Source organism: Dasypus novemcinctus, chromosome 3, assembly GCF_030445035.2.
Source record: "Dasypus novemcinctus isolate mDasNov1 chromosome 3, mDasNov1.1.hap2, whole genome shotgun sequence".
NCBI classification, from domain to species: domain Eukaryota; kingdom Metazoa; phylum Chordata; class Mammalia; order Cingulata; family Dasypodidae; genus Dasypus; species Dasypus novemcinctus.
This window is the reverse complement of record NC_080675.1, coordinates 177,870,598-177,897,845: the sequence shown is the minus strand read 5'-3', so window position 1 is coordinate 177,897,845 and position 27,248 is coordinate 177,870,598. Positions and strand designations below refer to the sequence as shown.

Sequence of the window (27,248 nt, the reverse complement as noted above, 5' to 3'; positions counted from 1 at the left end):
CATTCATTAAAAAAATGCATATTTAAAAAAAAATGACTTGTGGTATGGACTAACCTACCTACAGTAACAGTCTAAAAAACAAAGCCATCATTGTGACATTTATCAGTACTTCACACATTGAACAATGTTGGAATAGTTGAAGGAGGCGACTCCGCTGTTAAAACTTCCTTAAAGCCAAAAACTTAAGCACAAATCAGAATTAAGAGAAATTTCAGTACATTCATATTTGCATGCATTTTTGGCTGAATTTTTATAGATTCCACATATAATAAAACCACAACTTGTTAATATCAAAATTAATATAAAAAACATTTAAGCCTTGTGACAAACTTACTCTACAGAAGCAAGGAAAACAGTGAAAAGTATCAGCAGTATATATATATTTTTTTAAACTTTGTTTTCTATATGATTTATTCAATTATAAGTTTACATAATTTAATTTTTTCATAATGATTGCATTTACAACCAGCTTCCCAAATTCCTGAGCCTTTAATATTTGGCTCCCACGAATTGGCTCCAGCACAACAGCAGTATATTTCTAGGGGAGAAAGCAATGACTTACTTCCTTTATCATAAAACAAAAGTCAATTAGTCAACATTTTAATAACACTGACCAAGTTATCTACTATTCAAGAATTTGCTTTTCAAGTTCTATCGTTAAAATATGTCATCCATATATTTGAATTAAATTTATACATCAAAAACATTTTGCTCAGAATTCTAAAGTATAAACCATAACTTATCAAAGCGTAATTCAAATACTATACAATAATGCTACCATTTAGATTTATATACTTCATCTGAAAAACTTATCTTACAGTTTTGCCCTGTTTCTCCAGAATAAATGTCCCTATGTCTAAAACTTTAAATGATAATGAAAAAAGACAGAGTCAAATACTCCATGCTATGTATTTTCCTTCATCAGGCTTTGATAAAAACAGAGCCATCTGGTGTTGGAGCACCACCTTCCCTCTCAGTTAGTCTCTATCTATAGTCCCAGAAGCAGACACAATAACAATTTATGTGTTGAAGCTGTCTTCTGTTTCTCAGCAATATCTGCACAAACAGCAACAATCTCATCACTTTCAAAGTCATAGTCAGGAATTAACTTTGGTGAGAAATCTGTTACTTCTGTTGATGATTCACTCTTTTTAATCCTCTGTCACTTTCTACTGCTCCTGGAACATTCTTGCTCAAGAAAGGTCCTCTTTCCATATTTCAGGGTTCACTGGGTCGATGTGAAAGGCTACTTGAAAACTTCAAATTGCTTCATCCATTTTGTCCTTCAGCTGTTTTTATATTGTTCTACTGTCTTCTTATCCTTTAGTTTACTGTTCCTGATAATCTTCAATTCTAAACTCTTCTCCAAATCTCTCACCCTTGTTTTTTCCTTTCAGGTTGCAGCACCTCCTTTAGTATCTTTTGCAAATCTGGTCTTTTGGTAATATATTCTATCAGTTTTGTTTTGACTGTGAAGACACTGAACTCATCCTCATTTTTGAAGGACAGCTTTGCTGGATACAGAATTCTTGGCTGGCAGTGTTTCTCTTTCAATACCTTAAATATATCATACCACTTTCTTCTCTCCTCTATGGTTTCTGATGAGAGGATGGCACTTAATCTTATCAAATTTCTCTTGTATGTGATGCTTTGCTTTTTTCTTGCTGCTTTCAGAATCCTCTCTTTATCTCTACTATTTGATTCTGAATAGTAGGTGTCTCAAGGTAGATATATTAGGATTTATTGTGTTTGGGGTGCATTGTCCTTGGATATCAATATTTATGTCCTTCATAAGGGTTGGGAAGTTCTCAGTCATTATTTCCTCAAGTATTCTTTCTGCCCCTTTTCCAGTCTCACTCCTTCTGAGACAACAATAATGTGAATGTGAATTTTTGTGTTGTCATTCAATTCCCTGAAACTCTTCCATTTTTTCCATTTTCTTCTCTTTCTGTTCTCATCTTTTTCATTTCAGATGTTCTTTCTTCAAAATCACTATTTCTGTCTTCAAGCAATTCAAATCTGCTCTTATGTGCCTCTAATGTATTTTTAATCTCATCCACCATGTCTTTCATTCCCATAAGGTCTGTCACTTTTCTTTGCAGTTTTTCAAATTGTTCTTTATGCTCTCCCAGTATCTTTTTTTTTTTTTAAGATTTATTTATTTCTCTCCCCTGCCCACGCCGCCCCCCCGCCCCATTGTCTGCTGTGTCCATTCGCTGTGTGTTCTTCTGTGTCTGCTTGCATTATCTGGCGGCACTGGGAAACTCAGTCTCTTTTTTCTTGCATCATCTTGCTGCGTTGGCTCTCTGTGTGTGCAGCACCATTCCAGGGTGGGCTGTACTTTTCTCACGTGGGGTGTATCTTTGTGGGGCGCACTCCTTGCCCCTATGCAGGGGCGCCTCTGCATGGCACGGCATTCCTTGCGTGTGGCAGCACTGTGCAAGGGTCAGCTTACAACATGGGTCAGGAGGTCCTGAGGATTGAACCCCGGACCCTCCATATGGTAGACGGATGCTCTATCAGTTGAGCTATGTCTGCTTCCCTCATTGTCTTCTTAATATCCTTTACTTCTTTAGTCATATTTTCTTTAAATTCTTTGAAACAATTTAGGAGAGTTGTGTGATTATCACCGATAAATTGTTTTAAATCCTGTATTTCTTTAGGATATTTGGTTTGTTCTTTTGGCCAGGCCATCTCTTCCTGTTTCCTAGTATAGCTTGTAATTTTTTGATGATGTCTAGGCATCTGAATATGTTGGTGAATTTACTCTGATGGCTAATATCTCTCTTGCCTATTATTATTATTTTTTCCCACAGCTCTTTTTATCCTTTAAAGGATATTTGGTCCTTATTCTCAATCTTTAAAACTGCCCAGCTTAAGTTTTCAAAATCAGGTCAGGGACTTGCTAGTGGGGCACAGATTTTCTCCCAGGGGTTGGACTGTGAATGCGAGCAGTTTTTGTCCAGGCAGTTTCCAGACTGGCTGCAAATGGTGCTAGCTAGCACACCTTTCCAAGGAGGTGTTTGTCTCTGCTTTCCTGTTTCCTATGTTGAATCTCCAGATCAGAGAGTCAAAGCAGGCTCTGGGGCCAAATTCATTGAAGAACAGCACCCGACCTCCCCTCCGTTTTCCCTTGAAACAGCTGACAGGGAGGAAGAGGTCTGCTCCCTCTCAGGCAGCTGCAGGGAGCCAGGGGTTTTACCCCAGCTTAATGTCTTGGGGTGGTGGAGGGAGCCCTTGCCGGCTGCTGCAGGGGCCTGGGAGCTCACGTTTGTCTTTTGGGCTTCTTCATCTCTCTGTCCCTTGCCCTCCTGGGAGTTGTGTAGCACTGTTGCAGTCCGCTGACCCCCAAAGTAGGTCCCTCAGGCAGCTTTTGATTTTTTTCTCTGCTGTTTTTTGTAAGCATTCAGCTCTGCCTATCAGTCTGGTGCCATCTTTCCACAATCCTCCGCCTTTTAACATATTAGTTAGCTATAAATAAATGCATTATTTCTCAAAATACCATTTGCTAAGAGAATAGCATTTGCTGACAAAATTTGGAAATTTTTTTTAGATTTATTTTATTTACCCCCTTCCCCCCATTGTTTGCACTCCTGATCTGCTCTCTGTTTGTCTTCTTTTTAGGACCTCCCATGTGGGAGGGAGGCACCCAATCACTTGAGCTACCACTATGCCCAGAAAGATATTTTCAATGTGCTGGTGACTTGACACCTTCTAGAAAAGTATAGCAGAGCTTGACTATGGTGACACATGGCTGTCATTTGAATGACTCCCTTTCAGTACCATCTGACACATATCAAAGTGTGTGATTTTTTTTGAGGTACTGGGGGCTGTGGGTTAAACCTGGGACCTTGTATGCAGGAAACCAGTGCTCAACCAATGAGCCATATCAGCTTCCCTGAGTTGTTTTCTTTTTTTAATTTGTTTTGCTTGTTGTTTTTGTTTTTACAGGAAGCACCAGCATCTGAACCTGGGACCGCCCATGTGGGAGGGGAGCGTTCAACTGCTTGAGCTGCAGCTGCTCCCAGCATGTGGTTTTTATGGGAGAGAAAATAAAACCAATAGCTGTGTCCTCCCCCAACTCTGCACACAGCTTTGACCCCACCTCTGGATGATGAACTCCTTTGCACAGTCAAACAGGTGCCCATGCACAATCCACTCGTCCACAGTCTGCAGGTAGGGCCTCACAGTTTCTACCCAGAGAGAGAACAGGAGGGAGACCTAGAGACGAAAGAGTGTACCGCTGTCAGGAACTTCCTCATCACTACAGAAAATGATGTCTAAACATTTAAGACAGTGACAGGGTCTCTATGTTTTCTTGAAAAAATAATAAATTAATAAAAGGTCCAAAATCATACAATCTAAAATTCTTGGGAAAAACTCACCTCGATATGGGACAACCATATTATAACCCATAGCAGGACCCATCCGGGGGTGACAATTGCACAAGGACAATGAATGGGCTTAAGGTGGGAGGGTACAAGCAAACTGGGATGTGGTTATCCCATCTAAACAATGCTACTAGCAGAATGTGTACAAAGAATAAGGAAATTCTTTCATTCTACTATGGTTCCCATTAGGGAAAAAAAAAAGCTTAACTGAAAACAAACTCTTTTAAATTAAATTGCAATACTAAAATGGTGAGAAACAAAAAGTTTTACCAACAATCCTGGAAAAATACCTAAGATATATAGTTAAACCCATAGCTTTCTAGCTTACAGTCTCTAGTTAGTTAGATTTGTATTTTTAAGAAAGGATCATTGCAAGTATCTAGATAAATTAGCTAGGAATTGTTCCCATCTTGCTTTTCATGTTTTGTTTTGTCCTTCCCTCATCTTGCTGATGACTGATAGCTGAAGGACCTGTTTCTCTAGGATTCTGTTTGGGAAGCTGCTCACACAGGGTCCCAGGGTAGGTTAACATACATTTAGAAACTAATTTTAAAACTCTGAACATGTCTGACACACCATGATGTAAGCATCATTTTTTCAGAGCATTAGGAGAGGCTGTCTATCACCCCTTTGGCTGTGCAGGATGGAGTCACACATTTTAGACCAGACAATAATTTCACATACAGTTTGCTCAGAAGCTTCTCCAACATTGTCATATTCAAGAATGGCCTTGTACAGTGTGTTGAGTAGGTGAGATGCCCGAACCACATTTCGAGTGTCAGGTGGCACTTCTGCTACTCCAGTACTAAATACTTTGTGTAGAACCTTAAGCTGAGCCAATCGAGGCGACAACTTATCCACCACTATTGAAAGAGTTATCGTGGTATCTGCAAATATCAAGAAATCAAACTGAATAGAAGGAAAAACATCTGTATTCAAAATTTGATATAAATGCTAAGCTACTTATGGAAAGATACATAACAAGTTGGAGGATCGTGTCTTTTACTCTCACATCACAAGGAATTAATAACTCTAATGAACAGAGTCTGCCAGTCAAAAACAAAAAGACAACTCAGCAGAAAAATAAGGTACAAAGGAACTGGCAGGTCAGAGAACAGGAAACGTAAATGATTCTTAACCATACAAACACACTCAATCTCTGTTATAATAAAAGAATGCACATTAACACTACACTGGGTAAAACAAAAACAAACTATGCCGGGCTACCATTTTAGATGGTAAAGGGAGAGGGTGCGTAGAAAGGGCCAGCACAAGCAAGTGCTTTTGTGGTGATGGCAGTTCTGTATCTCAAATGTGGAGGTAGTTATAAGAACCTACCTATGAAGAGGTATTGTAGAATAATACACAAAGACATATCCTTCCTCCCATACCCCAACATAAAGCAAAAGAAAAACAAAAGCCTGCAAAAACTGGTGAAATCCAAGGCAGATCTGCAGTCTAGTTAGCTACCTGAGTTGTGCCAACATCCGCTTCCTCACAGTTATGTTAAGCTGTCACCTTGGAGGGAGGTGGGTGATGGGGACATAGGACTTCTCTGTACTGATTTTGTAGAAGTTGAAAATAAAAGTTTAAGGGGAAAAAACTTACACCTATTAGATTGGTGAACACCAAAATGTTTGATAACACACTGTTGGGAAGAGTGAAGAATCAAGTATTCATATACATGCTGGCAAGAGTATAAATTTAAATCTGTACCTCTGTGAAGAACAATGTAGCAGTATCTAACAAAATCACAAATGGACAAATCTTTTGACACAGCATTTCCATTTTTAAGACTTTATCCTACAGATAATCTTCTTTTTATGTGTACTTCTGCTTATACATATATAAGTGATTATCACTGTAGCACTGTTGGAAAACGAAAGATCAGAGCCCAACCTAAATGTCCACTAACAGGGAACTGGTCTATGATATATTCGTAAGATGAAACATGAATTTGTAAGAATATCCACAGAGGCTCTTTATATACTTGTAGGATAGAATTCTCAAAATTTAAATTAGAAAGCAATTTGAAGACAGTACTGTGATAGACTACTAGGTATGCATATATTTGTATTTACTTGCTTCTCTGTGTCTCAACTATTTTTGGAAGGACACACAAGACACTGATGGCCTCGGTGCCTTGGGGAGAGGAATTGAGTGGCTGGGGAACTGCAGCAGAAGGAACTTTCACTGTAAATCCTTTTGTACTCTCTGCATTTCTAGTTTATATACATAATTGGTCTGCTTTCTTTTATTAGGCACTGCCTATACTCTTGAGAGTTTCTTGTCTCTCTAGCTGAGAGAACATAGCAGGATCCCCAGGACAGAAGTTTCGTATTTTCTTGTTTACTGTGTGGGTCCTACCCACTGAGAAAACACACTAGGACAAGACAAACACTTGCATATTCCAGAGCCATGCCCCGCTTGCGCCCTATCCCACATAACCCCTCACCCCCGACGCCCTGTGCCAGTAAGCCTCCCCTGCCATTATTTGCCAAAAGAACATTTTTACTGCTATAGTTTTAACCACAGCCTTGCAGACCCCCAGACTTCACCTACTCCTTCCTCCAACCCTCCCCCATTTCCATAAATAGTTCAGCCCAACCCCACCACCCTACTGCCAAAGACTAGCTCTGCCGAACCCAATCACATCACACACTGATTTCTCTTCAGAACGTATAAATCTTTTGCCTTCTAGCTGTATTATTTTTCTTTCAAGTTTAAAATAAAAAAATGCACGCAATTATGAGCATTCCTTATTTGACATTTAACTTTAAAATCTTAGAGAAAAATTAACAACCTAAATGGCATTTAGAAAATAAAGTTAAGTATCTTATGAGTAAAGGTAAAGAACATTTTAAATACCATTATTGATGATACACTTCTCAATTGCCGCAAGTTCCTTTTTGAAACTAAGCAAGTATTTGTACAGGGCCCACATGAAAGCCTGGTAGGTTCTAAAGGGAGCTTCGGTAGACTTCTTAGGAACAGAACTACTTCCAGGTAATGTACTTTCGGGGCTGTGCCCCATTACTTCATCGATGAACTCCTGGAGTCGAAATACAACCTGGCCGTATGCTGCTATTTGTTCTAGCATTGATCGTAAACAGTTCTACAACAGAAGCAAACCACAGTTCTTTAAAGTCAGTCTACTAAACATTCAAATTCATTTCCCCCTCAATGTAAATATAAAGTATTTCTCTTGTGACTGTTTTAAGCAGTAAACTTAAGACAAAATAGTAAAAAACATGAATATTAAGGTTTGTTTTTTTCAAGGAAAACAAGTCCCCTTATTTCCTACTTATAACAATATCAAGTATTAATAATAGTATCTATTTCTAGCACTTGTTTCTCGGCCTTTAGCTGGAGAGGAAGGGGGTTCTTTCTTTTTCTGATGACTTTCTATTATAGTAAGATAAATAACAACTCAAAATTTTCAAGTGTGAATTCAGTAGTATTATTTTCACAATATTGTGCTACCATCACCAATATCTATTATCCCAACATGTTCATCACTTCCAACAGCCACTCTGCACCCATTAGAAAATAATTCTCTCTTCCCACCTCCAGTTCCCAGCCCTTGGCAGCCTATAATCTACTGTCTCCATGAAATTTGCTTCTTCTAGGTATCTCATATAAGCAAAATCACACAATATTTGTGTGATTACATTTTATATTTAAAGCAAAAAAGCATTAATTTCTATAAAATATAGAATTGTGGCTCATACTTTTGAAAAACACATATAAGGAAAATGTAGTATAGACAAACAAAGTTACAGTACATAGGTTTTTTGGGAAGTGGATGTGGCTCAAGCATTTGGGCACCCTCCTACCACACGGGAGGTCCCAGGTTCGGTTCCCGGTGCCTCCTAAAGACAGCTAGACAGCGAGTGGACCTGATGGGCTGGCGTGGTGAGATGACACAACAAGGAGACACAAAGAGGAAACACAATGAGAGACACAACAAAGCAGGGAGCAGAGGTGGCTCAAGTGCTTAAGCACCTCTCTCCCATATGGGAGGTCCTGGGTTCAGTTCCCAGTGCCCCCTAAAAAGAACATGAGCAGAAACAGAGAATGTACAACAAATGGACACAGAAAGCAGACAGTGAACACAAACAATGAAGTTGGGGGGGGGCAGATAAAATAAAAAATCTTGAAAAAAAAACCTAAAGTCATAGTACACAGCTTTTTGATGATTTCATCATCTGAAACTTATGAGCCATTCCCAATATTTAATGACAAATAAAAAGCAGAAAACACCAATAAAAAATATGAACTTTACAAGCAATATTAAAGAATTTTCTAAGCATTGCATAGATTCACAAACTTAATTTTCTAGCAAATACAAATAACTTACATGTGTCAAATGAGTTACTATAATATTGTTTCTCACAGTTACCTTCCCATCTACCAACTGAAATATAAAGAGCTTTTTCACCCCTGAAAGTAGCCTGAAATAAAACAAAAAAGATGAATGTACTTTAAATCTGGAAAAATATTCATTATAGTAATGCCTAGGAATTTGGGGTAGGAGAGAAAAAACAACTTCCAAAGTCAGGAAATAAAAAATGGAAGACATGTTTTTTTTTTTTTTTAATTTCCCTAAGAGACAGACATTTCAGTATCACCTTGGAGAGGAGTCCAAACGAATGCACTCAAAGAATCTCTACCCACACATGATGACCCAAGCAGATCTTAATTTTAAGAATGTCATCATTATACCGTATTTTATGGCACATAACACCAAAACCTGAACATTTCAGTAGTAACAGCACTGCATGTTGTATTTCTCATCTTTATTTTACGTGAATACAATCTAAATTCTTTGAGCTGCTCACTAGCTCCTGGTTTTGTGATACAGAAACCAGGTAACTCTCAGGAGTATACTCTATTAAAAGCACTAAGCAGCAAACTAGGGATCTCACTTTAAATGCAGATATTTAAAAAGTGGTAGTCCAATCTAATTTAGTCATATATTAAATTACTTAAAATGGAAAAGGTGTAAATGTTCCAAAATTTCACAATCTCCAGTCAAATTTGAAGCCTGGGTTTCCTGATTCCCCCGATCCAAGGGTCCACTTAGAACTGTTTTGGGTTCATACCTAAGGGTCCGTTTCTAGTTTGCATGTAAAAAACCCCTAAACATGTTTTTTTTAAAAAAACCAAATTTCACTTCTCACTATTAATTAGGTTTCTAGGTCTTACCAAAGGGTTTCCCGAATAACCTGTGTCTCGGTAACAAAAACTCTGTCATCTGGAACATATAATGGATCACTGCTGTACAAGTGCTGATCCCTGTTGGACAACAGATATCAAATGTCAAAATAAGAGTTTCTAAATAACTAAAGATAAATGTCAACAAATATATGCAATTTATTGGTAACTTAACCAGAAATCAATTAGCAAATAAATACTTAAAATATCCTCCCATACTGATTTCCATAAATCAATTAAAATACTCTTAGAGAAACATTCTCAGAGCAATTCCAATTGTTATGTTTCCTGCCAATTTAGTGAAATGTTTAAAACTATGTGTTAGTGCCAACTAGCGATGCATTTGGAAGAGGACCTTGACCAAGAGGGGGAAATATTAAATAATGAGTCTTTATGGCTAACAGATTTCTAAGTGAGTCGGGAGGTCATTCCTGAGGTTGTGCTTACACACACCTCAGGAGGGGCTCACTGTCTGCCAGTCAACAGCGCCTCAAGGAGGGGCTCCTGAGGGCTCTGGGCACATCAGGACTCTCTAGGCAGGGCAGACAACCCAGGAATTTGGCACTCTGTCCGTGGGCCTTACCTTGGAATATATGATAGCCGATCCCCCAATGTATCAGAATTAGACTCATTTGTAATTATCTAACACATGAATCTTATCTTATGCCCCTTTTATTTGAACCTATAATTAACACTATACCCATTAAATATGTGTCCCAGACACTTAAGGCTGTTCATGTCTGTTAAACCCTGAATTTTGGCAGTTTTGTAAGCAGCACCTACTCTCCAGTTCATGAGACTCACCCAGGACAACTAACAAAAGGATGATGATGGACAACGGCCTTCCCCCAAAACAGAGTATCCACAACTGCAAGCAGGACAGTTCCACCCATCTGCCCCATGGGATCTAAGCTCCCTCTCAATTGGAATCAGACTAGGCAGCACCATCCCCAAATCCTTGAGACTGAGGAATGAACAAACATAAGGGGAAATGCAACTATGGACTAAAGTAGACTCATAATTAATTCTAGTAATGGAAAAACTTGTGCTGATATAAAGGCAGTGGTCACCAGAGGTTCTAAAGGGAGGGAGAGGGAAAAACAGTGTAACTTGGGGCATGTTTGGGACACTGGAATTGTCCTGCATGACATCAAAATGATGGATACAGGCCACTGTATATTTTGCCAACGGCTATAAAATTGTGTGGTACAAAGCGTAAACCATAATGCAAACTATAGACCATGCTTAGCAGCAATGCTTCAATATGTGTTCGCCAATTATAACAAATGTATGACACTATAACTAAAAAATTAAAATAAAAAACTAAAAACAAACATAAAAACTATGTGTTGTTATTTTTTGGGAAAATGACTATATTTTTGTAACAAGGGCAATGAAACAGCAACCAAATAATGATCTAATATACACCAACCCATTCACTTTGAAAATAACAAAAAAAAAATTCAAAACAGATTATAACTTAGTAATAAGATATTTTTAATAATTAAAGAATTAAAAGCTGTTCAGTTATAACTGTTAAAAATAAACTAACAAGCTTAAATTTCAGAGATTAGTGATTTACATCAAAGGCAAATGTTTATAAATCAATGTTTCTTTTATCATTATAGTAAATGAAAAATTTAACTTCTTACCAGACAGCAGCTAAATTGGAGTGTAAATGTAAACTATGAGGAAACCGGGAGGGCCTGGCTGTCCAGTACTGAAGGACGACATGCTGTTCCAGCCAGCTTTGGTCATCTGTTTCACCTACTGGAAGGAAATTTAATAAGTTTAAGTTTGTATACTTAGTTGACTTTGCCACAATATCTGGACTATGGCTCCATTCAAATATACAACTGAAAATGGCTCCTTAAAATAACAGCTAACAGACATATATATTACAATCATTTATTTAAAACCATATATTTTGAATCAAACACCCATACAAACTATATGAATGTCATTAGCTAGAAAGTACAATATGTTCCTCAATTTTAAAATGACCAATGAATGAAAAGATACAGACAAAATATTTGAACCATTCAATAACCAGTAAAGAAACTAAATGGTAAATTATAGACTTTCTGTAACTACTCCCAAAGCCTCAGGACCGGGTACTAAGTTTCCAAGAATCAGATAATCTAATCGCTATCTCAAACAGGCTGTCACAGAAAATGGAAAAAGGGAAAGGTGCCTAACACTTTAGGAGACTAACAGAACCTTAATAGTAAAACCAGATAAAAACATGATAAGAAAAGTAATTTATCAAAGAATAAAAATGAAAAATTCTAAATTAAAAAATAGCTAACCCAAACCAACTATGTATTTAAAATATAACACAATAATTGAGAAAGTTTACCTCAGTAATTCAGGGATGATTTAATACTAGAAACTCTATCAATGTAGTAACAGAGTAAAATAGAAAAATCAGAGGATTTTCCCAAGCACGTAAAATATCATTTCCTATAGTTCAACCTTTACTTATGATTAAAGACTCTTAGAAAAACAGGAACAAAAGGAAACTGTCTTAATTTGACAAAGGCCACATACCCAAAATCTTACCACAAAAATGAATTTCAGGTATAACCCCCTTAGGACTAAGCCCAAGTTTCACTGCCGCTGTTTACGGGCCAGACGGCAGGGCTAACATGTCAGGAGAAAAGGCACAGCCACAGAGAAGACACAGGGGTAAGGACTGACAGAAGGAAATAAAATGTCAAAACTTGCAAATCATACCAATCATCTATATTAAAAAAAACAATAGAATCAACAAACTATTATAATTAATACTGAAGTTCAGCAAGGATGCTGGATTTAAGACCAGCTTATAAAAACCAAGTGTTGGGTGTATGGGATCAACTTATATTTTTTAAGGTAACATTTTGTATGATCTATGTATCTTTAAAAAAATAAATTAAAAAAATCTATTAAAAACAACAAAAAACCAGGTGTTCCCCTACAGCATTAATAAACAAAACAAAAAAACTTTTCCCAAAACTGTTATAGATGTAGAAATTAACAAATGAATACTTAAGACTTTATAAAGAAAATTTCTTAAATCTAGCAAAAGACGTAAAAAATATAGAATGTAAATATTACAGTAAAAATGTCAATTCTCTCCAAGTTAAATTTATAAATTCAATGCAATCCCAAACAAAATTTTAGCTGGATCTTTTTTACTACTTATTAAATACATATGGAAGAATAAGAGTGCTGGAGGAAGACTTGCCTTCTATGTATAAAGGCATATTAAAAGTCATCTAAATAAAAACTGTTTGCTCTGGGCCCAGATTCACAGTAAAGGAACAGAATAGAAAGTTCAGTCATAAATACATGAATATGGGAAGCGGACTTGGCCCAGTGGTTAGGGCGTCCGTCTAGCACATGGGAGGTCTGAGGTTCAAACCCCAGGCTTCCTTGACCTGTGTGGAGCTGGCCCATGCACAGTGCTGATGCGCACAAGGAGTGCCCTGCCACACAGGGGTGTCCCCCGCGTAGGGGAGCCCCACGCGCAAAGAGTGTGCCCCATAAGGAGAGCCGCCCAGCGCAAAAGAAGTGCAGCCTGCCCAAGAATGGTGCCGCACACACGGAGAGCTGACACAAGATGACACAACAAAAAGAAACACAGATTCCCATGCCGCTAACAGCAGAAGCGGACAAAGAAGATGATGCAGCAGACAGACACAGAGAACAGACAACCAGGGCGGGGGTGGGGGGGAAGGGGAGAGAAATAAATAAATAAATCTTTAAAAATAAATAAATACATGAATATATGGGAATTTCAAATATGGTAAGGGGAGAATCATAAACAATGTGCAATATTGGATGGTTTACTAGATGTTGGGAAAACTGGCTCATGACATGGGAGAAAAAAATAAAATGTATCCATTAACCTTAGGTCATGCACAAAAATGGACCTGCTGGTCATTAACGACCTAATACAACAGATAGAAAAGCAAATGGAAGGAAAATAGTCTTTGTAGGGAAAACCTTCAACACCTAAATACTACCCAAATTCATGAATTTGCCTACAAAAAAATAAAATAAGGGTTTTGCCTGGAAAATGTTAAAAATCATCAGACTGTGTAGGAGAAGACACTTGCAATGTATAAAACCTAGGGAATTAACATCTAAATATATAGCGAACTCTGAGGGGTGGGCAAAAAAGAACATGAAACCCTAAAGAAAATAAAGCAAACAGTGTTTATAGGCAATTCACAGAAGGGACAAGCCCTTCTATGGGCTCTGCTCTGCGCCCAGAGCAAACAGTTTTCATTTGGATGACTTTTAATATGCCTTTATACATAGAAGGCAAGTCTTCCTCCAGCACTCTTATTCTTCCATATATATTTAATAAATAGTAAAAAAGATCCAGTTAAAATTTTGTTTGGGATCCTGGATGACCAACATGTTCATAAGGAAGTCTCCCAAATTACTAACAGTCAGATAAATGCAAATTAAAACAACAATGGCTAAGATGAGAAGGGTGGATTTTAGCAAGCACTGATGAGACAGTGGGGGACAGAAACTTATATCCCAGAGAAATTCTTGGTCAATAATAGGCACAGATGAGGAAATATATCCCTGCACTAGATGTGGTACAGAAGGGAAGGGAGGGCAACTCATGGTCTAACAACAAGGAAACAGGTAAGAGAAATAGGGAGGTGCAAACTGCAGAATACTACCCAGCCATTCAAAGCAGGGAAGAGATGTATGTAAGGCAATGTGGATAGATTTTAAAAACAGTTGAAAGAAAAAAGGTAACAGAACAAAACTGACACATAGCACAAGACTAGATATGTAATTTAAAGACACGTAACTCAATGACACAATGCATTTGGTAAGAACTCAGCATATTGAAGAACACAGGCATCAAACTCATAAAAACGGGTGCCTACTATTGTACTGGCAGAGAAAAGGAAACACGATTGGGATTCTGAAACAGAAGAGAAGAAATAAACTAAATAAACTAACAGCTCCTGCATAGACTAATGCTATGATGATAAAGAATTTTGGACTAATGATTAATTCCACACTCTGCCCTGGAGGTCCAATGCAAGAATTTTTTTAAAAAGGAAAAGAAGAAGAAAAAACTAGAAAATCATGATGCTAAATCAGCTCTAAGTACTTTATATCCAATTCGGCATGGTTCAAGGGAAAGAATGGGGACTGGTCAGAGAAACCAATTCTAGCTCCTGCTCCTTGCTTCACCACTGTGTGACCCTGGGAAACCCTGACTGGGCCTCTGGAAAAGCAGATGTAGATGATTTATGCTCTAAGATTGTTCCAGCTCTTCTTAGAGTCTACCAATCCACAGTTACTAACTAAAAATTTAAAAAGCAGACATTCAAATTGGAAGATTAATTACATGCATCTTTTCCTTTTATTTAGCTACTAATCTCAGCAAAGTCAATCTTTCACTAATAAAAAAAAAAATGGAAACATTTAGGACTAACATACAATTCTAAGAAGTATATATTAAAAAGGACAAAATTATACTCTAAATTCTTTTTAAACAGTAATTCCACAGTGCTACTTCCTTGGAACTACATAAACAAGAACTTCTAATGGCTCACAAATATTTGTTTTTTTAAGGATGGGAAAGTTTATCAACTTGAATCACATGGAACCAATTCTCAAAGCTTGCCTTTCCTTCTAGGGAATTCTTCTATTAGGAAATGATGTCATTATCCAAAAATACAGAACACCTTTCCAGCTGACACGAGACCCTGGTTTTCTGCTTTGATCTTGTTCTTCTAATGGTGTCCTGTCCACCTGAATTCCAGAGTCCTCTCTGCTTAAGGGCTGTTGTTGATCTTCATCTTCACTTTCTTCAGACCAATTCTGCTTAAGAAGAGAAATTCAGCTACTCTTAGAGAGTATAACAATTGGAGCTATTTAAGTAAAAAAATTAAGAAGATTTCAGGAGAAAGTGTGTTTATATACACCAAATGAAATATTCTTATACATGTCTTGTAAGTGACTATGATGTGAATGGCATTATTTTGGTGTCCAAAAAAAAAAACAAAACAAAACCCAAGATTAACAATTCCTTAAAGGATTGTTGTATTCACCCTGTTCAACATCGTAGTACTAATGATTTGGTACAAAATTCTAATATATCTTCCATAATTAACTACTCTAGCTTAGTAAAGAATATTCCTGTTTTAGCTAAATTGGTTTATGCCGGAAGGACCCCAAAGAATCAGCTATATCAGAACATACTTTTCTATATCTCACTTGGCATATATTTAAATTTTTAGCAGCAAAACTACCATCACTCACCGGTGTGTCTACATTTGGACCAAGGTCAATTTCTTCACCTTCCATCAAGTATCTTCCCCAGTCAAAATCATCTTTCTTTTCTAAAATACAATCAAAGAACATCATCAGTGTCATCATTTTTCTGGAGGAAAAAAAAAAAGCCAAAACTATAGAAAAAACACCTAAGAAAATAAAATGCACCCTGGAAATAAAAGCACAAAAATATAGAAACAGCCCACAAATTGATATTCTAACACATTTTAAGTTCTAATGTTTATATCTTCAACAGTGATTTTACTTTTTATATCATTGCAGGTAGTTTAACTTACAAAGTCAGAACTTATATTTTAATTGAAATCATCTTCGTCAAAAGGTGACAAGCATCCAAAACGAGAAAAATTTGTCTCATTGATTTTTGCAATTTTTAAATAAAAATCTCATTGTCTAGTATTTAAGTAATGAAATCAATTCCCCTTTTATTTCTTATATGTTAAATCATTTGGTAACATACCCACTTCTTTAACTCTTGGTGTTTCCACATAATTGCTGTTTGAAGGAGAATCAGAAAGGCACAGCAGAAGTGACAGTATAGAATAATGTGCATCTGTCTTTTAAAACAAAAAATAAAGAATATGAATGACTGAACTTGGCAAGTTTTTTCTAAACTAGTTTGAGTAAAGAAAGGATCTATGATGGTTAGGTTCCTGATTTTTTCCTATTTGAAAACATACTAATTATAGCTAAATAAATCCTAACTGGTACACTTCTCTCATAGTTCAAATGTGTATATACAATGCACCTCACAAAGCCATCTGAGGGACTGAGTTCTACATTTCTAATAATTAAAAGACAGTTATGGGGAAGCGGCTGTGGCTCAATCATTTGGGCTCCCGTCTACCATGTGGAAGGCCTGGGGTTTGTGTCCTGGGCCTCCTTGTGAAGGCAGGCTTACCCAGGCGCCACGGACAGCCACTGGCCCACAAGCACCGTGGAGAGCTGACTCAGCAAGGTGACGCAACAAAAAGGGAGACAAGTAAAAACACAGAAGAGACTGCAGTGAAAGGACACAGGGAGCAGACAGCAAGCAAGCTGCAAGTGGCAGCAGGGGGGTATGAGGGACATTTATGTGGATGACTTTTTATTCTCTGAGGACAACTGAAAAGTGTTTGGAGCACAACGTTAATGCCAAAAGGTTATTTTCTTTGACAATATGTATCATGAAGCTTAAAAAATTTTACGTATTATGACCCAATAGTTTAACACCAATGTACCATATTTTATTTAACTACCCCCTTTAGTCTTCTCAATCTTTTGTTTTCACAAAATGTCATTTCATAATTACGAGCTGGTCTGTACAATAAATTCCTAAAAGGTGAGATGTTAAGTTAAAGAGAATTTGTATTTGTAATTCTGAGAAATGCCAAAATACCCTCTGTAAAGATCATAAAATTTGCATTCCTAACAGTAAAAATTGTTTATCCATACCACTTATTAATCAAATAAATGAAAAATGCTATCTCACTATTGATTCAGTTTGCATTTCTGTTAAAAAGGGTGAACATTTTCTCATAAGTTGAAAAGTTGTCTAGTTTTCCTTTACTATTATTTTTCTTGGTTCAGTTTTTTATTTGATGAAGTCTTTTTCTTACCTACAAGACTGATTTCTAAATTAGGATATTAACTGCACAGGAAAGTGTTAAATCAGCAAATCTGAGTTGCTGAAACCTTGTGCTTATTTCAGGACTGGCTCTTGGTTAGCTCCTGGGAAATGTTCTACATGTTTTGTATGCTAGGTCTTGCACCACATTGTACCTGTTTGTCTAGATAGTTACTAGACAATGTAACTATGTAGTGTTACTACATTAAATCGAAAAATATTTATACTAAATGAAAGATGTTTCAAAACTATACAGCACAATCTCAATCAGGTAAAAAACTCAAGAGGAAAAACTATACAAGAAGGTTAACCTGTATCTTTGTAATAGCATTATGTGATTACTTTCTTCATATCATACCTTACTATTTTTCTTTTAACAAGATAATGAAAATACTTTAATCACCTTTTAAAAATTATTTATAAAAGTGTTAATATATACTATATGAATATAATCATGTGAATTATCTAATCTTAATACAGACTTTATTCCAAAAATAGAGTTTTAGTTAAGTATGGATTTGTGACACTTTGAAATAGCAATTACAAGAGAGTTTTAAAAATATATTTTTAAATGTCAGCTGAATAGGATTAGTATATAAATCTCATATACTAATACAAACTTAAAGGGAATTAAATGTGCTATCAGCTGCAAGGAGCTTACCTACTGCTAGTTACTAGCTGTGAAATGCCATTCTCTGCTAAAAGGAGTTAAGGTTTGAAGAAATGCCTGATTCCAGACCTGGACTTGGGAAGTAGAAGAGAATAATGCTCACATGTAAGTGTATTATTTATAATAGACTTACTTATAATTTATAATAGACATAATTACTAATGTCAGATCCTTTGTTTATTTAGTTTTGTTTTAGACTGGGAACACCAGAGAACACTGGGCGCTTGAAGGCGGTGAAAGTTACCAGTGAAAGAGTACAGCAGAAACAAAGGCAAACACTGCATCCTTGCAGACCTCACTACTTGCCCAGAGCTGGGCGTACTTCCCTGTAGCCACACCAAAGCAGGGTGGTCATGGGAGGAGGATCTGGATGACATTATGTATAGTTATCCCCACATACCTGCAACGTTTTTGTTTTTTTGGGGTAACATCTATAAAGGAGCTTTATTCCTCAAGGACTCACTAACTGAGGTAATTGCTCAAGTACAAATATGCACTAATGCACAAAACTATAGCCTAGCAATCAGCAATCTATCATGCTTTTGCCAAAGTCACTAGTTATATCAATAAGAAAAAGAGGTCTGCTAAGAGTTGGGACTCTGGCACGTACATTTAAACAATATAAACTATATTAATTAACCTCTAAAACATGGAGTAATTTGTTTCTTTTACACCACCGTAAAGAAATGAAGGTAAAGAGCTGGACCTCCACCTCTCCATCAGTAGCACACCCCTTCCTTACCTGCCTTCTGGAGCCCGTCACTGCCTGCTACCCGTGGACACTCAGCGAATACACACGCACGAATGTTGAAAGCAGCACTTCCATGCGTTGTACATGATATCAAAGGGGATCTTGAGGCTCAAAGTTAGAGATAACTTCTACTCCACTTCCATATTCTTTGGAACCTCAGAGCTACAAAAAGCTAGAATTCCTAGTTTCAGTAGGGGTTTTATGATGTGCTAAGGTCTTTACTTATTCCTCCTTGAATAACAAATATCCCCAAATTCTCCTTTGCCAAATATACTTCAGAGTTTAGAGGACAGTAAATTATCACTTATGAGAAACTCTTATGAACACCAAATGTCTGTATCTATTTATAATCAAAACACAGTGAGGTTAGAGTTTTACTTCTGGCATGGTGGAAGGTGGTTTTCAAATCCTCTCCCCAAAAAGCAACTATAAAGCTGGACAGAACTGCTGTGACAGTGGCTCTGGATTGACCATAGGCACACACACATTGAGAAGCATTTTTTCACGAAAACCACTTTACATAATGGTGCAAGTTTGTGGTATTTTGCCTGGAGCTGTGTGCCTGCTCCACCATGCTCTCTTGGAGAGTGGCAGTTCAACCAGAGCAGGACAGGATATGAAAACTAGCAGCTTTGCTGCCACTGCTGGAAGAAGCTCACTTGATTTGGAGAGCTGTAATTGAAGTGGCGAATGCAGTAGCAAGTGGACAGGGAGAGCCAGTGGCTCTGCTAGACTGAGGCTGCAGGACTGTGTGGGGCGAGCAGTGGGCCAGCAGACTGGCTAAGGATTTATCGGGGAGCTCCTGGAGGCAAGAAAGTCAAAGGGGTTTGCTAAGGTCCTCACATGTCTTGGGTAAACCAGAAGCTGTGAGTATGCAGAGCAGAGCCTAGAGTAGACCCAAGTCACCCAGCATCCTCATCCTTGAGCCCAAGGACAGAGGAATACATTCCAAGTCTTCAAGACTGGCTCCTGGGAGATAACCTCCAAACCTTTGGGAAGTCCTGTTGGATAAGAGTGTTTTTGATTGCCTGAGGCCTTGGGTTAGGCTATATAAGGTTAACCAGATAATTCATGCTAACAAGGTAACTTATGGAGAATGCAAATTTTGTCAGCACGGTGAAGTCCTGTGCCATCTCTGGGGGCCTGGAGACAGAACAGCTGAGATCAGCCAACTTGGCATGGCATGCCACAATAAAAGGCTCAGGTGAGTGTCCCTGGCTGGCAACACTATGTACATGTTATCACACTCAGCTGCTGGAAGAACTGAGTCATCTCACAGTATGCCACTGAGAGGGGACACATGGAAGTCTACATCTGGTTTCTCCTGGACTTTGCCTGATGTATCCTTTGCCTTTGCTAAATTTTTTTTTTAAGATTTATTTATTTTTCCCCCTTTCCCTCCTCCCACCCTGCTGTTTTTTGCTGTGTTGTCATTTTCTCTCCTCTAGGATTCAATTCTTGAGACTCCTAATGTGGAGAGAGGTTCCCTGTCAACTGTGCCACCTCAGTTCCTGGTTTCTGCTGTGCTTCACCTTGACTCTCCCTTGTCTCTCTTTTGTTGCATCATCATCTTGCTGTGTAACTTACTTGCATGGGCACTGGCTTGCCACACAGGCACACTGGGCACTGGCTCACCACATAGGCACTTGTGCGGGTAATGGCTCACCACGTGGGCACTGGCTTGCCACGCGGGCACACTTTCTCTTCTTCTTTTTCACCAGGAGGCCCCAGGGATCAAACCCAGGACCTCCCATATGGTAGGCAGAAGCTCTGTCACTTGAGCCATACCTGCTTCCCTTCCTTTGCTAATTTTAATCTGCATCCTTTCTCAGTAATAAACCGTAACTGTGAGGATAACAGCCTGAGTTCTGTGAATCTTTATGACTAATCACTACACCTGAGAGTGGTCTTGGGGACCTCTGACTCAAAATGTGCAGCACTTAGAATAGTGCCTGGCATCTAGGAAGCATTATATAGGAAGCTATTACTGTCAAGTGCTGAGAAGCAATTTAAGAATTTTAAGATCTCCAGATCGTGCCAGGCTTTGATACCTATTTTAAAGAATGGGACTGAGAAGATCATTAAACAAGAACATACTTTTTTTCCCCCATCACAAGCCTGAGGCACACTGTGTTTGCTGGCAATGTTTAATGTCAATTTCCAGGAGATCTTGCTCCTGCCAATGGACAATACTTAAATAGAATGAATGCTTAAATGTTAATAGGAACAAGCTAAGATAACCAGACTGGAAAGAGTAGAATGCAAGACACAGCTTATAACAGGTATACCTTTGTTTCCTTTATACTAGGAAGTGATGAATTTAGAAATTCCTCAGTTACTCTCTTCCAACTAGCAGCTTTGCTGAGATCAGAATGAATGATGAATTTTTCATAAATTCTAAAATAAAAAAATTAACTGAGTTATAAAGGTGATTTAAGAAAAAGATCTACAATGTTTTCTGAATATGTCTATACATACACATATATGAAAATTACTTACCCTTCTATTGTCTTTTCTATTTTGTGGCTGTTGACATCCAAGAAACGATGAAATCTAACAAAATTAAAAATGCAATTCTTATGACAATTCTGTCACATGTATCTATAAAGTCAAGTTATATAGCTTTCTATGTCCCCCCATACAGCCTATCTCTCTGTTATACACTCCATTATCCCTAGCACAGCCAGGCAGATCACTACTGTGTCTTGCAGATACTCAAGCATCCTTTCCTCAAGGTACAGGCTCACCCTGAGCCTCCCCAGTTCAGTTTTTTGGTTCCTTTGTCCTCCCCTAATGTCCTGTGCCTATTACCAATCTATCACATTCTATATCAGATGTTCCCAATCTTTTTTATACCACAGTAAAGCCCAGTGAAGCCTAAGGACCCCTTCTCAGAATAGTGTCTTTAAATGTATAAAATAAAATACAAAGGAACTACTGTATTGAAATAGTCATCAACTATTAAAAAGAAGTTTGTAGAGTAACAGAAGTACTTCTTCGTTAATGTAGTAAAGAACAAGATCTAGCATAGGTTCAATAACCATAATTAAAGTAACAGCAAACAATATTTAGAAATATCTGCAAATACTATGTGATGTAAAAGTAATCTGTAATTTTTTTTCCTTCTTTTTTTTGGTAATTTCTACTGGTAACAAAGTCATAGGCTAATAGCTTAAAGTCACTGTGGTTTGTTGCCTTCATTCATTATTGAAGGAAAAGTTACTTTTCAGTTAGAAATTAGTCTAATAGTTTTTTTTTTTTTAAAGATTTATTTATTTATTTAATTCCCCCCCCCCCCTCCCCTGGTTGTCTGTTCTTGGTGTCTATTTGCTGCGTCTTGTTTCTTTGTCTGCTTCTGTTGTCGTCAGCGGCATGGGAAGTGTGGGCGGCGCCATTCCTGGGCAGGCTGCTCTTTCTTTTCACAATGGGCGGCTCTCCTTACGGGTGCACTCCTTGCGCATGGGGCTCCCCCACGCGGGGGACACCCTGCGTGGCAGGGCACTCCTTGCACGCATCAGCACTGCGCATGGCCAGCTCCACATGGGTCAAGGAGGCCCGGGGTTTGAACCGCGGACCTCCCATATGGTAGACGGACGCCCTAACCACTGGGCCAAAGTCCGTTTCCCTAATAGTTTCTTAACCAAATTCACAAACACCTGACTTCTATCTTCAGACCCTCAGGTTAAGAACTCCTGTTTAACATCATACTATAATGGTTCACTTTTGTCTGTTTTTCTTAAGGATGGAAGCTATTATTTTACCCATTTCTGAATGGGTAAAATACAACATGACCAGAATTTCCAAAAATGTAAACATGAACTGATCCTTTTTCTGATGGATTAAAGCATCATAAAATTATACTTTAGTTATTCAACTCTCATTTTCTATTTTTTAGTTATCAAAGACAGCAATCTGTATTTAGAAGAAGTAAATTACACTGCCAAATAATATCTAGTTCCATCCCAGTATTCAGCTGTGGCAACACTACTTTACCTAACGATTTAGTTTCTCAATCTGAAAAAGGAGATAGTAATTTTAATGTTCTCCTAACTCAAATGATGTCCATCTACCTACTGCCATTTTGAAATATTAACAGAAAAATCATTTGGCATTTAATTTTCTGTCTTATGTGCCTTTTTTTTTTTTTTGGTAAGTTTTATATTTTAAGAACTGAGTTGATCATTTCAGAAACTTAGCACGCTCTTATGGGTCTGAAAACCCTCTATTCTTATTATCCAAGTAGGCATTTATTTTGATACTCAAGATGACAGACTTTTAAATAGCTGTTTACTGATTTCTATGAAATTAAATGGGTGAAATACTAATACCAACACCTTCTTTGGTAAGAATTTGATAACAGGTAACGATCACAACAGTATTTTCTACTCTACATCTTCCATAAAGAAAAGGAGGCTTTTGACTTCAACCTAAATATCTGAATTGTAGATCTCTTTAGAAATAACTAAATGGAAAGCTGTATTAGGGGTTGTACTGGGTGACTGAGTGTACTATGGACCTGGAACTATTCTAGGTGCTGGAATTCAAGCATGAACAAGACAGATCCAAAGCCCTTGCTCTCGGGGAACTTACAGTTCTAACTGGGGGTAAGGGAGAGGGGGAAGAGACAAATAGTAAACAATTGATAAATTATTCAACGCGTTTTGACAAGAGCTCTGGCAGAACAGGGAGAGCAGGGTAAAGGACATCTGGAGTGGCCCGGGCAGGGAGAGGGGGTGAGAATACAATTCTAAATAGAACGTGACAACAATTCTGCTCTAAAGCCTCGGAAACCGCAAAGCGCAGCGGACGCAGTAGAGACCGGGCACACAGACCTGCTCTCCAGGAGCGCACGTACGCAGAGAGGAGGCAACCACTCGAGAGCGCACACTTCACTGCTGAGGCACGCGTCTGTCACCCGCGACGGCGCCCCAGAGGACCCAGGGCCCCGCGCGGCAGCATCCCCAAGGCCACGCGCGCCCATCCCAGCACCGCGGGCCCCACAGCCGCACCGCGCGCCCCGGCGCCTCCGCCTCCCGCCCGCCTCCCGCCCGCCTCCGCCTCCCGCCCGCCTCCCGCCCGCCTCCCGCCCGCCTCCCGCCCCCCTCCGCCTCCCGCCCCCCTCCGCCTCCGCCTCCCGCCCGCCTCCGCCTCCCGCCCCCCTCCGCCTCCGGTTCCCCCTCCGCCTCCGGCCCCCCTCCGCCTCCGGTTCCCCGGGCGACAAGGACGTGAAAGGCCCGACGGCAGCGCCCCGGGCTGTGGGCGGGAACCGGCCTGTGCACATCCCATACCTAAAGTTGGACCAGACGAAGTTGAGGGCGAGCTGGAAGTTGGGGTCCGCCTCGTCCTGGAGGCCAGTCACTTGCCGGACGAGCTCGAGCACGTCCCGCTCCTGCTGCCTGTCCAGCCAGCTCCAGGGCGGCACGGCCCTGGCCATGGCCCGAGCGGTCACGCCAGGCGCGCCAGCAGCGTCGGTCTCGGGTAGGGGACGGCCGCTATCGCGAGAGCTCGCGCTCCCGGGGCGCCGCGGCCCCCCCCCCCCCCCCCCCCCCCCCCAGCGCGAGGCAGTGCGCATGCCCGCCGGGCGGGCGGCCAGGATGGCCTCTCTGGGCGGAGTTTCCCAGTCGCACCTCGGTAAACTTGAACGTGTCGAGGAAGATGGTGCCTTACCTAAGGTACAGACCGTTTGTGTGCCCTTCCATGTCTGAGCTCCAGAAAGCTGGCCGCCAACGCCGCCTCCTGGGAGGCTCTCGGATGCCTCAAATGCGCAGAATTGTTGCTGAAGGATTTTTTTCCCTCCATTTAAAAAAAGTGTTACATTAAAAAATATATATGAGGTCTCCATATACCCCCACCCCCCTCACCCCACTCCTCCCACATCGTGGCACATTCATTGCATTTGATGAATACATTTTGGAGCACTGCTGCGCCACATGGATAATGGTTTACATTGTAGTTTACACTCTCCCCCAGTCCACCCAGTGGGCCATGGCAGGACACAAAATGTCCAGCATCTGTCCCTGCAGTACCACCCAGGACAACTCCAAGTCCTGAAAATGCCCCCATATCACATCTCTTCTTCCCTCTCCCTGCCCTCAGCAATTACTGTGGCCACATTCTCCACATCAGTGCTACAATTTACTAATCACAATAGTTCCATAGCAGAATATCAGTAAATCCACTCTCATCCATACTCTATTCCTCCATCCTGTGGACCCTGGGATGGTTATGTCCACTCCACCTCTGTATTGAGAGAGGGCTTAGATCCCATAGGGCTAATGGATGCAATTCTCCTGCTTGTAGTTGTAGGCACTCTTGGCTCCCTGGTGTGGTGGTTGACTTTCTTCACCTCCCTGTTAGCTGGCCTGGGTAAGTCCAATAAACCAGAGTGTAGGAGTTGCAAGTCTGCTGAGGCTCAGGGCCTGGCTGTCACATGGACAGTCCAGAGATTCAAGTCTCCTGAGTATATACCAACCCCAGCGCCAACCACAGGTCCGGTAAAAGTGAAAGAAGAGGCCTGTGTAGAAAGATCTCCATCTATGGAGTGATTTTGTGTAAGAAAATTTATACTCTGCCTCGGCAATCTTTTTTATTCCAGTATCCATCTATGGATGTTCAGTGCCATGTCAGTTGGCCCTACTTTGGAGTTTGTGTTCCTGAGTGTGATGGAATTGGACTCAGATGTGACCTTTCTACACTCCTGAGGGCTACAGAGACCCACAGGTTCTATGGTCATGGCAGGATTGTCTCTTAATATTACTTCTAAAAATATCTTGCAACCTGTTTGTTTAAAACAAAATGTATATTTATACTGACAAGAAAGAACTTTTGGAGAAGAGGAACCAAAGCTTTTCCTTGCCCTTCAATCCCCACAGATTCAGGAAAGCCCCCCATTTATCCCTCCATTGTTAAAGAGACAAGAAGTACAGCAGGATTACAAACTCCCTTCTGGAATGTTAATTTGAAATCTGATGAGCCAAATCAGGCTGTCCTCTGTCAGGACTTTGAAAGAAAGTTGTCCCGAGCGTCCTCACGTGCGCAGCTCTAGACTTGTCCCTCCGCCCAACTGCCCCAGGAGCCTCAAACCCCAGTCTGGTCCATTCAGGTAACCAAACCTGTGATTTTAGGAAGACAAAAGATCTGACAGGGCAGCGGTTGTGAGCTGGGCTCACTCTCTCAAATTGGCGGGGTCCCTGGGCCTGCTACAAGCTCCGGTGAGAGCTCTGGCTGGAGGGAATGTCCCACTCTGGTCAAGCTGAACTCGTGCTCCCCATCTCAGGGCCAAGAAATTTGTATAATCTAGTGGTTAAAAGGACAGGACTGGGAGGAAGACAAATGAAGACTTAATCCTGGCTTGACCACTTACTGGGAATGTGGACTCAGGCAAGTCACTTCTCTGTCGTCCACCTCAATTTCCTCAGAAAAAGAAAGGGGAAGAGGGCAGGGAAGGTAAAAAAATAATAGTCCCTACAGACTTAATGCACAAACAGGATTTAAAGCCTGACACGTGGCAAGTCCTTAAAGAGTTAGCTGTTATCAGAGATATATAATGGTCTCTGACTAATCTTGGTTTATGGTTTGGTTTAATTTCTGATGATTTTGATCATTGTTCAGTATATCTTTTTTTTTTTTTTTAAGATTTTTATTTATTTCTCTCCCCTTCCCTACCCCCCTGCCCCCAGTTGTCTATTCTCTGTGTCTATTTGCTGCATCTTCTTCTTTGTTCGCTTCTGTTGTTGTCAGTGGCATGGGAATTTGTGTTTCTTTTTGTGGCGTCATCTTGTATCAGCTCTCCGTGTGTGTGGAACCATTCCTGGGCAGGCTGCACTTTCTTTCACACTGGGCAGCTCTCCTTACGGGGTGCACTCCTTGCACATGGGGCTCCCCTATGCGGGGGACACCCCTGCGTGGCACGGCACTCCTTGCTCATATCAGCACTGCGCATGGGCCAGCTCCACACGGGTAAAGGAGGCCCGGGGTTTGAACCACAGACTTCCCATGTGGTAATTGGATGCACTAACCACTGGGCCAAGTCTGCTTCCCCAGTATATCTTTTTGAACCTTTATTTTCAGCCATGACTGGTGAGTTGTACATCCTTCTTCAAGCTTCAGTTTCTCCTAGAAAAATGAAGAGATTGAACAAAATGACCCTTAAGTTCCTCCCTACACAGGCTACCCTACCACATTTAGCAGGTGTTAGCAAAGTGGGTTTTCCTGGCACGCAGACTGAGTGATGACACCTCACCGCTCCAGGCACCTTTAGAAAGGCACTTCCTGCTCTCATTGGCTTGTAAGTCAAAA

The 27,248-nt window shown here is 39.9% G+C and overlaps 1 protein-coding gene across 30 annotated transcripts in view; it reads right to left on the bottom strand.

The window, feature by feature from the left end:
• Window positions 1-24,512, bottom strand: part of TUBGCP5 (tubulin gamma complex component 5) — a 43,895-nt gene extending 19,383 nt beyond the window's left edge. For 8 of the 30 annotated variants that reach the window (XR_009185246.2, XM_058294774.2, XM_058294784.2 and 5 more), the window contains exons 1-12: window positions 24,239-24,473; window positions 21,450-21,503; window positions 21,239-21,347; window positions 16,384-16,480; window positions 15,894-15,973; window positions 15,317-15,455; window positions 11,261-11,378; window positions 9,600-9,689; window positions 8,752-8,845; window positions 7,260-7,506; window positions 5,076-5,278; window positions 4,106-4,221 (exon numbers count right to left, since the gene is read on the bottom strand). Coding sequence is in view for 25 of the 30 variants with exons in the window: in XM_058294774.2 (XP_058150757.1) it covers window positions 4,106-4,221; window positions 5,076-5,278; window positions 7,260-7,506; window positions 8,752-8,845; window positions 9,600-9,689; window positions 11,261-11,378; window positions 15,317-15,455; window positions 15,894-15,973; window positions 16,384-16,480; window positions 21,239-21,347; window positions 21,450-21,503; window positions 24,239-24,384 (1,493 nt within the window). In the remaining 5 variants the exon portion in view is untranslated. Of the gene's footprint in view, window positions 1-4,105; window positions 4,222-5,075; window positions 5,279-7,259; window positions 7,507-8,751; window positions 8,846-9,599; window positions 9,690-11,260; window positions 11,379-15,316; window positions 15,456-15,893; window positions 15,974-16,383; window positions 16,482-21,238; window positions 21,348-21,449; window positions 21,504-24,238 lie in introns of those variants that run through there. The other 22 variants (XR_009185248.2, XR_009185249.2, XR_009185250.2 and 19 more) reach the window with 9 other exon arrangements.
• Window positions 24,513-27,248: the final 2,736 nt, after the last annotated feature.